Genomic DNA, 11,725 nt, shown 5'->3' with positions numbered 1-11,725 from the left:
CTTCGCGTGCAGTTCACTGACCAAGCAACGCCTTCTTGGCTTCTTCGTGCCTGCTCGTGGTACGGCTTGCTCCGATCCGCCCCTCTCCGGTCGACTATGCACCGTGCACGCACGCGTTACGGCGTTAGGTTGATGAACGACGCGCACCAAACCCTGAAGAAACCATGCATAATAGTTGCCAGCACGACTTTCTCCAGGGCTTCAATTCAACCGCTCGCACCGTACTGCGTGCTGAAGCTGGCTCTGAGCCTCTGCCCGGTACTGCCCGGCCGGCCATCTGGAGAAAAAAACACCCATCATCGATCCGTGCGAGAGTTCGCCAGATCCTGCGTGATTTTTTCCAACCAGTTGCCCGGTTAGCCACCTAAATCCATGGGCTAACTCCTGCATGCCTCGTGACCCGTCTCTGTAGATCACATCGGGCACATGCTGGACCCCCGTCACGGGCTGTAAAACGCCACGCCTCGCTCCCTGTTTCCGCCGCTCGACACTGTGGGTGGCAACCGGTGTTGCACTACCGACCGAACGTGTTACCCCGCATCATATGCAATGCAATGCAATGCAAGATCAGCGTTTTTTTTTAAAAAAAATGCAAGATCAGATCAGCCAAAAAATCACAGGAATTGAAGCTGCACAAGCACAAGACAAGAATCTCTGCATGTACATGTAGCACAGCCGACACTGCCGATGCGAATTTTCGTGACACAAGTAGTGGCTGGTTGATGGGCAGTACAGCGGCGAGGTACATGCGGTCGTGGTAGGCTGCGTGTGCGTGTGTGTGGTGGTGGGTGGTCGTAGTGTATGGCAAGTTGCGCCGCATGATGCGTACAAGTTGCAGACAAACTGGATGCTACATATAATAACTCCGCGATGACCTTGTCCGGCCGCGCGCGGAGTGTATGGAGTTCGATGTCGACGAGCAGTCACGCACTGCCATCGTCCGGTAACAAAAAAAAAGAAAGAAAGAAAGGTTAATTACTTAGCAGAGGAGGGTTTCCTTTTCGCATCCCTGCACCTCGCCGCAGCATATTCTGGCGCTCGCGCCGGTGTTATCATCGGGGGGTTCCGATCACCATCAGGCGCTCTGAATTTTCTGACGGAATGATCCGCGGTGTTTGCTTCGGCGCCGGTGAGAACAGGAGCGGGCGGATTGCCCGAGGGCCGACGAGGATGCCGACCTCCCAAGGATCGCGCAGAGCTGGAGGTCGACGGGATCTCTCTCGGGCATGGCCCATGGGCGCGCGCGATCGATCTGCTTCGTCTCGATGCCTTCCGATCCAGTTCGAGGCACGCCATCACGTGCTCACGTTGGCTGGCGAGCTCGGTTCCCTCTGCGCGAGGACCGCACGGCTAATGTAGCAGCCTTACTATAATAGGGGCATGGCTTGGTCTGTGCAAACATGTAGGAAGTACGTGTGTGCAGCTAGACCAACCGTATATCTAACTGGGATTCCTTCTTTTGAAAGCTCCATACGACCATACCAAACACGGTTTGGGCTGACTGGTAGCTGCAAAAATATCAAATGATACGTGTAGCTCAATGGCCACCAGGTGACGCCGCATGACCCATTATAAATCTTGAGAGAGAAAATAAAACAAAAAAGCCTTGAGGAAAAAGGAAGTGATGATCAAGCGGCGATTTCTTTTGCGAAACCAATGGTTTCACGAGAGAACACAGGAGATCCGAGGAGTACTATATCTCCTGTCGTCGTCCCCGGTTGCCCTGGGCCGAGCCCGACCGTCGGATGCGCGCCACGGACGGCCCGCGCCCGCCGCCGCGCGATCCGGGTCACGCCCAGCCGGGAGCCAGCGAAACAGGGCGCTCCACGTGTACGGGGGGCCAGATTTCCCCCCTCGCCTCGCCGACGTGGGTTGGTGCGCCCCACCTGGCCAGAACCGCGGGCCCACCCGCCAGGGAGGCTCTGGGGCTTGCGGCGCAGCGGCGGAAGGGGTGCGGGGGCGCTTTTAAATAGCGCCTCTCCCCCGGCGGAATCGGAGGCGGCCAGGCTCCTCCTCCCCCCTGAAATCCCTGCACCCACACCACCACTCGTTTTCCTCTCCAGGAGAGGAGGGGAAGAGAGGGGACAGGCGCCAGCCCGATCTGCTCCGACCCGGCGTGCCGTCCTCCTCGGTCTCAGGTGCCCACCGCATTCGCCTTCCTCGATTAATTCCCCCCTTGCCACTGTTTCATAGATTGCTCCGATTCGGTGTGGACTGGTGAGGAAGGAATCGGTTGCGCTTTCGTTTGTCCGGAGTTTGGTTTTGGGGGGGCGGTGTTGCTCGGGGACATGCTGCCGGTTGGTTCGCCGGCGATCCGCCGGCCGAACCCGCTCGCGCCGGCGTTGGCGGGCGGCGTCGATCCGTAGCGTCCGGTTTGGGGTATGTAATGGGGATGCGGTAGTTCGCCGCGGCGCCGGCCGTTCGAGCTCGACGTCGATCTCACCGGCGGGCTCCCGTGAGGCCTTCCGATGTAGATTGGCGCGAATGATTCGTGACGAAGCGCGCTTGTTTCTCATCAGATCTGTAGCCTGTGGGATTCAGTGAGCCATGTGGGATTCAGCGAGCCATGCGCCCATGCCGCTCCTGAGATATTTCCCCGTGCTACGGGACCATGATCTCCGGCCCCCTCGTGCCGTTACCACTCGTTTTGGGAAACCTGACATGTCACCTTTCGCCCACAAGCTTTTCGCAGTTCCCGTTAATCCGGTGGAGGAAAGCAGCAACCTTTAGATGATTTTTTTTTTTGCCTCCAAAGGCAGCCCTCCTTTCGGCTTTAGGCCCCTCCATGTTGGGCGTCGCTGCACTGGCTGCAATGATGCTCTCTGCATTCGATGGTCAGCTGCTCTGATTATTTACTGATGACCGATGAGCTAAGCTCCGAGTTGGCGATGACTGCACTCCAGAATTGACCTTTCGGCATGTGCAATCGACGTTTCGGCGAAGCAACATGTTGCTTTGGTCACGTTTCTGGCATAAAGAAACACTATTTTTCCGGATGGAGAAAAGGCATACGCTTTCTCGTGCTCGAGGAACCGAGGGGGTAGGAACTTGAATAGAAAAAATAAAATAGGGTGCATTTCTTTCCATCTCAGTCACGCCGCTCCGGGGCTGGCGGCCGGCCGGCGCGTACGGTGGCTCTTGACCTAGGAAAACGCATAGTGATTAACGACGTGCCGCCGTCAGATTCCGTTGGATGCATCTGGACGGTGGCGATTGTCTCTTCCTCCCCCACGTAGGGCCAAAACCGGGATATAGAAAAAAAGATTCACCTACCCCGCCTCACTGCTACAGACAATGGCGAGCAGCGTGCAGTATGAAATTGTGCGGCGTGCGTCAGGCCTCTGCCGCTGTGTCTGCGCAACGGTACAAGGCGCCTGCGAGGCCGGCAGGGCGGTCAGGGGTGGCACCGAATCCCGGGCCCACATGATGGCCCGGCGCGCCGATTTCCTCTTTGGAAATTGTGTAACAAAAATTCCCAGCCGTAGCTGGACTCGGACAAGTGTCCAGGGGCGTGGATCAGCAGATCTGGGCGCGTGTGAGGTTTGGTTTGAAGCCTGCAAGGGCCCTCCGGTAACTGGTCCTTCACCTTGGCCTGGCCTGCGACTTGCTGTGCCCTGATGCTGCCATTGTGCCATGCTGGTGCTCTGATGCTCTCTACTATGCTAGGAGATGGCCATGCCAGCCGATTTGCACGTTTGTCTCGCTCCCGCGGTCCAATCAGAAAGTTAGGGATCCAAATCAGTCGGGCGCACTCGTCTTGTCAGGTTTAATGCGTAGGATCAGCACAGCCGAGTCTCCTTCAGCGGATCTGAATTGTCTCCATCAGGACGGCATGGTTGGCCGGTCCGAGAGGACACGCTCGTATCATTTTTGCCAAGGGGGGCAGACAGCATCCGAGCACACCTTGTGGGGCACATGTCTAGCTGTGCACCAATGCACCATAACCATTAGTGGGTACCGCACTACCAAGGTTTTGGCGTTACAAATTTGATGAAGCAGAAAGACTAAAAACTGAAATCCTTTCATTTTTTTTTGGCATTGACATTTAGTGGATGTTCCTTGGTGTCAACCACTGTTCAATAGCTCGCCGTGAATAGGCGCGCGCGCAGATGAGTACTAGCTGTCTCTGAGCCCTGAATGGTAGGTGCATAGAAAGATGAGAGTCTTCAGATTTCTTTTTTTTTATAAGGACTTTAGAGTTCAGATTTGCTAGCTTGTCAAAACTGACCACTCGTACAGGGCATTGCTGCTGGATGGTCATTGGATAGCTTAGATTTGACCATCCAATGAGTGTGGTAGGATGTGATGACCTTATCATATCAGATATTCAGATGAGGTACCATTTTCTTTCGTCCCACCTTGCCATGAATCTCTTCCCCGCACGCTTCTGATGCTTGCAATCTCTTCTGCGTGCTGCTTTCCTGGGGTTCATTATTACTTTGACAAAGCAAGCCGTCCAATTATGTGCGCTTGTGCAGCGCATCACATGTGTTTCTTGAGGGGATCGTATAGGATTATTAGTTAGTGGCACGTAACATCACAAGTGAATAAGCCTTAAATCTACTTTCCACTTATTCAATCGATTTACCATGGTTTTTTTACCATCCTGGTCTTGGCGTAAACCTTTTTAATTTTACTAGTTTTGTTGGTAATTCAGAATTATAGCGTTATTAGGCAGATCTGAAGCAGGGCATGTGAACTCATGATACACTCTGAAAGCGAATCTGAATTCTGAGCAAGTTTGTCGCGGATGCCATTGGGCTCGCACATGCTGCTGCGATCGATGCTATCCCATCCTGTTATCCTATGTCACGTGGGAATATTTTTTAATCATGTTTAGCCAAGAGAAAGCATCGCATCGCATCGCATCATGCCCGGCACCCGCCACCTTTGTGGAAAGAGACGTCCTCGTGCCGTGCATTTTTTTTTCCTTTTTATGTGTGGTTCATGCACTCGCAGAATCTAAGCCAATAGTAAGTGCCAGCTTGCTAGATATTTTTGGTTCATGACAGTTTCGGATGGGTTCATTACAAAATTGTTCTTGATTCACACTTGCCTGGGCATATTTTAATGTGATCTTGTCGGCTGATCGTCTATGTTTTTTCCCCTGCAGCAAAATGGGTGCCGGCGGCAGGATGACGGAGAAGGAGCGGGAGAAGCAGGAGCAGCTCGGCCGTGCCGGCGGCGGCGCGGCAATGCAGCGCTCGCCGGTGGACAAGCCGCCGTTCACGCTGGGTCAGATCAAGAAGGCCATCCCGCCGCACTGCTTCGAGCGCTCCATCATCAAGTCCTTCTCCTACGTGGTCCACGACCTGGTCATCGTCGCGGCGCTTCTGTACTTCGCGCTGGTCATCGTCCCGGCCCTCCCGAGCCCGCTCCACCTCGCCGCCTGGCCGCTCTACTGGATCGCGCAGGGCTGCGTGTGCACCGGCGTGTGGGTCATCGCGCACGAGTGCGGCCACCACGCCTTCTCGGACTACTCGCTCCTGGACGACGTCGTCGGCCTGGTGCTGCACTCGTCGCTGATGGTGCCGTACTTCTCGTGGAAGTACAGCCACCGGCGCCACCACTCCAACACCGGCTCCCTGGAGCGTGACGAGGTGTTCGTCCCCAAGAAGAAGGAAGCGCTGCCGTGGTACACCCCGTACGTGTACAACAACCCCGTCGGCCGGCTTCTGCACATCGTCGTGCAGCTCACCCTGGGGTGGCCGCTGTACCTGACCACCAACGCGTCGGGGCGCCCGTACCCGCGCTTCGCCTGCCACTACGACCCCTACGGTCCGATCTACAACGACCGGGAGCGCGCCCAGATCTTCATCTCCGACGCCGGCGTCATGGCCGTGTCGTTCGGGCTGTACAAGCTGGCGGCGACGTTCGGGTTCTGGTGGGTGGTGCGCGTCTACGCCGTGCCGCTGCTGATCGTGAACGCGTGGCTGGTGCTCATCACCTACCTGCAGCACACCCACCCAGCGCTCCCCCACTACGACTCGAGCGAGTGGGACTGGCTGCGCGGGGCGCTGGCCACCATGGACCGCGACTACGGCATCCTCAACCGCGTGTTTCACAACATCACGGACACGCACGTCGCGCACCACCTCTTCTCCACCATGCCGCACTACCACGCCATGGAGGCGACCAAGGCGATCAAGCCCATCCTTGGCGAGTACTACCAGTTCGACCCCACGCCCGTCGCCAAGGCGACCTGGCGCGAGGCCAGGGAGTGCATCTACGTCGAGCCCGAGGACCGCAAGGGCGTCTTCTGGTATAACAACAAGTTCTAGCTGCTGCTTGCAGAGCCAAGATGATCGCCCGTGCTTGCCGCAGGAATGGGAGGAGAAAGTCAGGAAGAGAAGATGGTAATCGCCCTACCAAGTCCCCATCCACCTATCTATGGTTAGTCATCAGTCTTTAGGCAGGAAAGAGAGCATTTGGGCACAGTTGAGACGGCCTACTGCAGTGCCATTGCTACAGGTGCCCATCAACTACAAGTAGGCGGATTTGTCAGTGTAGTGTGTGTGTGTGTCCATGGACCATGGCGGCGAGCTTTGGGCAGTTCGTTCCGAGTTGTGTTTTCTTCTCCGTGTTTTAGTCGTCGCTGCCGGTGTAGGCTGGCCGGCGGCGTCCGCTGTGGTTGGCCGTGCCTGGCCGCGCGTGTCGTGTGCGTCTGTCATCGCGTCGGCGTCTTTCCCGTCCCCCCCTTGCGTGTTGTTGTAAAACCGTATCCCCTGGTGCTTTTGGCGGAAATAACAGATCGTCGAACGGCAACTTTTTGGGTTCGTTGTGGTGGTTTTCCGACTCGGCGCGCACACGGCTCTCGTGTGGCGTTGATCGTTCCTGGCTGCCTGCTCGCTGGCTTTCCCGGCCAGGAATCCAAGGTTGTCCCGGCTGATGACTCCCTGCAGACCCATCCACGCAAAAGATGTGGCGAGCAAGAGCGAGCACGCTCCTCTCTTTGCCGGGACATTCTGCCTTGGCGCTGCCTGGCTCTAGTGCCAATTTGCAGCCTTGTGGTCCAGCGTTTTTTGTGTGGATGGAGAGGAACTGCTCTCCGTGCCAATCGCCGATTGCCGGGGACTGTGAGGAGGACCGGTGCTGCTCTCGGCACCGTCTCAACTGTCCCTTACGGACGGCGGCTGAACCTGCACATCATGTACGACCCCATCAACGTCTGATGATGTGTGTGTGAATTCGTTGCTGCACCACAGTACGTCTAGCTGGTACTTGACACAAATCATGAACCTTGGCATGAGATCCAAGCAAACAATCAGGGCCGGTCTCCATCCGCGCGTCTTCTCCGCAGGAGGACCCGCTGAAACCGAGGACAAGTCGCCAGAGGCGCTCGACGTCACCGGCGGCCGGCGCCATCAGTGTCCCTCTCCTGGGTACAGTCCGTAGCAGTGTAGCGCCGGTGGCCAGTAGCCCAGCAGCAGCGGGCGCAGCCGAGCCGTGCGTTCCCTCATGTGAGCGTTCGGTTCCACGGCACGAATACGTGGGAAAGGCACATACAGGGCCTGATTGGATACAACGGAAAGAGAAAGAGCAAAACTTTTACTCTTTTGCACTTTTTTTCACTTTCGGATCCAAACACCCAAAGTGCAAAAGGGCAAATGCTACCATAATTTTGCTAATTATGGATTAATTAGGCTTAATAGATTCGTCTCGTCATTTAGTCCTCATCTATGTAATTAATTTTTTAATTAAACTATATTTAATACTTCTAAGCGTCCAAACATCTGATGTGACAGGAGCAAAAGTTTTACCATTTGCCCTTTTACTATTTGCCCTTGGATCCAAACATAGCCTAGCTTCTCCTTTCGGGTACACGCACGCACGGGCGAGCAACTAAAACCTCCTCCAATCATGGACTGTCTAGAACACGGATCCGCCCGGGACCACCTGCCCGAGCAGAGCCGTGTCGAGCGGCTAGATATTCTAGTGGCGCACGGGCACGGATCGGTCGGCGACGGCGACGCGTCAACCAAACGCCGCGCCGGACACGAGGGTTGTGTCCGGGCAAGCTGAAACCGTCCGCGGAGCAGAGGACCCCAGCCGCGCCGCGCTGAGCGCCTGAGTCCGAGCGCGTCTGCCAGGATGGGCACGCTCGCCCGCCCGCCCGTGCGCGTCGAGGGAACGCGACGACGAGACGGGTTCGGCCGGGCATGGGTGCGGTATGGGCATGGCAGCGGCGGCGAGCACAGGCCCGGCGGTGGGGGGTGGCGCTCCGGGCGTTTTGTGTCCTGGCCTGCAGGTGACACGGTGCGGGTCTGTGGTGGATCAGAGTGGTGGTCGCCGGTCTCCGCATGTCGCTCGCTCTTTGTCCTTCTCTGATTCTCGCGCCTTTTCGTTTTTGCCTGTGAACGAATGGCAGGGTTAGAACTTGGAGCTCTGTCCCTTCCTTGCATCGGAGGATTAACCTTTCATGTGACTTTTACGCGACGAGAATTGCAGGTCACGTGCAAGCAACGTTAGTCTAGCTGCTTGTGCCTGGTAGATGCAGATCGATGGGCTTGATGACACAGGTACAAGTACAGGGGCTCCATCTGATGAACTGAAGCGCTTGTACGTCACGAACTCGACGATGACAGATGCAATACTAACCCTCGTACCTCAAGCTGCCGGTGGTCTGAGACCCGGACTATAACCGCACCAAATTATTTACTAATGTTCCCACTGATCAAACCGCACCACACCAAACTACATGCCTAAAAAACTAAACCCTATCCGTTTGCCGTTCAAACCAAACCCAAACCGAGTCCTTGGCCAGCCGTCAGCGCGGCCGTAGTCCTTGGCCAGCGCGTCCTTGAACCCGCACGCGCCGCCGTCCGTGGTGCCGGGTCCGTCGCGCCCGCCGTAGAACGTCGCGTGCCCGACCGTCCACGGGCCGTCCTTGAACTTGCCGTGGTTCACGTGGGGCTTGCGCTCCGCGACGCCGGCGGCCAGCAGCAGCGCGAGCCCGGCGAGCAGCAGCGACGCGAGGAGAGGCGGCGGCGCCATTGTCCACGGCGAACCTGCAGACATGAATGGCTGGGCGATCAACGAGCGAATCTAGCAAGCTAGATGATGCTATATACTCGTTCGGGGGCGCTGGCCGGCCATCTGCCATTTTTAGATGCATGGTCGTGAGGTGAGGTGCAATGGGAGAAGGGGAGGGGGATCGCTGCACCTAGCGGATGCACGGACCGCCAGACGGAGGTGCGACGACGGCGAGCACCCTGGTCGCGGCCTGCTGAGTGCCGCGCCACGAGCCCGTGCGGCCGCGCCATGAGCGAACGGCAGCTGCCGGCTTGCCGCGCCTATCAGCGCTCTGATCTGACCCCGACCTTGCCGCCGCTGCTATTGACGAGCTGGTAAGGGCGACGGGGATGGGATGTTTTTGTTGCAACATCAACCTGTAGGAAACCAATCGCGAATCCAAACCGAACCAGCCCACTAGCCATCTCAGCCCGATTACCACCAAACCAGGTAGGCCCAAATGAAAAAACCAAACTACAAAGAGCAGATTGACTCGTACCCGTGCATGTAGACAAAGGCATAACTCTGGGATTTGAAACGCAGCAATTCCTTCACGGAGATGATCCTTTTCGTTCCGCTCTGAAGAGAGAAACTAACGAGCGCGGGCGTCTGAGAAATGCTCACTGTTGGTAGCTAACTGTGTTTCTCTAATTTCGGGTGCAAGAGAGGCGTCTGTCAATCTCTTTCTCTAAGCGAAGCAATTAGCTGCCATGCCTCAGCTGTTCATGAGGGGGCAGAGTTTCTCTTTCTCTCTCTTCCTTTTGAATTTTGAGAGTTAAGCACACACATGCTCGGCCACGGCCCAATTTGGTATTATGTCTGTAGGAGGAGATGCGCATGAAAGCACTAGGTCCAATTTGGTTGCTGTAATGATGTCTGTAGAGTTGGGCTTTCAAATTTCAATGTTCTTGTGCTTTCTCAGATGAAAACTGGATCAAATGGGCCGCAATGGAAAAAGGCCGTCTGCACAAGTATCCAACCAAGCCCACCGTCTTGCCGAAATCCGGAACGGTTTAGAGTGAGGAAAATATGTATGTACACCGGAAGTGGGGTAAAAACATTATCCAGGTTACATCTCACGGTAATTTAATGTCGTAGAGGTGAACAAAAGATTTAATGTGTTATGGGCTGATCATATTCCAAAAATGAGAGTAAACAATAATGCATCAAACACTCAACCCAAATGTTGATCCCACAAAGGTGGAGTAAAATCATTGTCCAGGTTACATCTCACTGTAATCTATCACACCTCTGTGTAACTATGCATGGGAAATAAAGATATTAAAAAGAATCCACCCAAGAACAGCAATCCACGTCATCTGAGGATTTCTCATGAGCATATCCAACGAAGTAACTGAATGAACACATAACAAATTGAGTGAAAGTATCAAGTTAAATTCATGCTTGGTAGTGACATTAGGCGTTGTACCATCTTTTTTTTTTGAGGAAGAGTCGCATTATCTGGTCCACTTTCTTTTCATCTGAACCCCAAGATTAGCACCTCAACCGTTACAAAATTTCTTCGACTCTATTTTGATATATCTCCAAAATTATTGTAAATTAACCACTACTTTTCCTTGAAGCTTTGCCAATTATACAGTTTCAAATATGAAGCTAGGTGGTTTCCTTATATTCTCATGTGTCCGCTAAAAGTGTTATAATCTGAGGCAAGCCCCGTTAACCACCAAAATGTTGATCCCACAAAGGTAGAGCAAAAACATTATCCACGTTACACCTCACTATGATCTATTACTTACTAAAATGGCTAAACCACCTATGCGTAACTCCTTTAAGAGAGATGCATCGCAAATAAAACTATTAAAAAATCCACCCAAGAGTATTTCGCCTCATCTGAGGACTTCTCACTAGCATATAAAATGAAATAAGTAAAATCACCATATATCAAATTAAGTGAATATCTATGTTTGGTAGTGAGACTTTAGGTGCAGTACCACCTTTAGAGTGCGTTAATAACTCTTCTTTTTTTTCCATTTAAACCCCAAGATTAGCACCTCAACTGCAATACAATTTCTTCAACTCATTTTGATGTACTACCAAAACTATTATACATTCTCTGCTACTTTTGTTTGAAGCTTTCCTAATTATTATACCATTTCAAATATAATACGAAGCTAGGGTTTTTCTCTCATATCTCTCCTAAGATTGTTATATCGGACCCAATATTCAATAATGTATGAACTGCCAAAATTTTGATCCTAAAAAGGCTTCACAAAAACTTTATCCAAGGTAGATCTCACTGTGATCTATTACTTACTAAAAATGACAATGCCACCTCTGTTTAACTCTCTTAAGAGATGCATAGGAAATAAAGATACTGCAAAATCCATCCAAGAGAATTCTGCCTTATCTGATGGCTTATGAGAACATCCAACAAAATAACTGAATTTGCCACATAACATATTAAGCGAAAGTTCATGTTTGGTATCAGATTAAATTCATGTTCAGTTGTGACTTTAGATATCTTTAGAGTGTATTTTGGTTGCAACTAATGTTGACACCATGTAACAACTTAATGGGTGTTTTATTAGTAGTTTCGCTGAATGCAGCAACATTAGATATAACAACTTTTGTGCATATTTTGTAGCAACTGCAGCAAGTTTGCATATAATTTTATAGAACCATCACATGTAAGATATTTGAACACAGAAACATCTTTGAAATGTCGCAATATAGGTACCACTTTGTTGAGCTC

General features: G+C 53.2%; 2 protein-coding genes across 2 annotated transcripts; one reads left to right on the top strand and one right to left on the bottom strand.

Annotated features, from left to right (window-relative positions):
- Positions 1-1,980: 1,980 nt before the first annotated feature.
- On the top strand, positions 1,981-6,776 carry LOC112886426 (fatty acid desaturase DES2). The gene is made up of 2 exons (XM_025952331.1): positions 1,981-2,138; positions 5,114-6,776. Exon 2 carries the CDS (start codon positions 5,118-5,120, stop codon positions 6,279-6,281), a length of 1,164 nt encoding a protein of 387 aa, XP_025808116.1. The 5' UTR covers positions 1,981-2,138; positions 5,114-5,117; the 3' UTR covers positions 6,282-6,776.
- Positions 6,777-8,454: 1,678 nt separating this feature from the next.
- LOC112875941 lies at positions 8,455-9,345 on the bottom strand. The gene is made up of 2 exons (XM_025939955.1): positions 9,164-9,345; positions 8,455-9,008 (listed from the first exon to the last, which is right to left on the bottom strand). Exons 1-2 carry the CDS (start codon positions 9,261-9,263, stop codon positions 8,695-8,697), a joined length of 414 nt encoding a protein of 137 aa, XP_025795740.1. The 5' UTR covers positions 9,264-9,345; the 3' UTR covers positions 8,455-8,694.
- Positions 9,346-11,725: the final 2,380 nt, after the last annotated feature.

Source organism: Panicum hallii, chromosome 1, assembly GCF_002211085.1.
Source record: "Panicum hallii strain FIL2 chromosome 1, PHallii_v3.1, whole genome shotgun sequence".
Taxonomy (NCBI): Eukaryota; Viridiplantae; Streptophyta; class Magnoliopsida; order Poales; family Poaceae; genus Panicum; species Panicum hallii.
The sequence above is the reverse complement of the archived record's forward strand: the minus strand, read 5'-3'. Positions and strand labels throughout refer to the sequence as shown.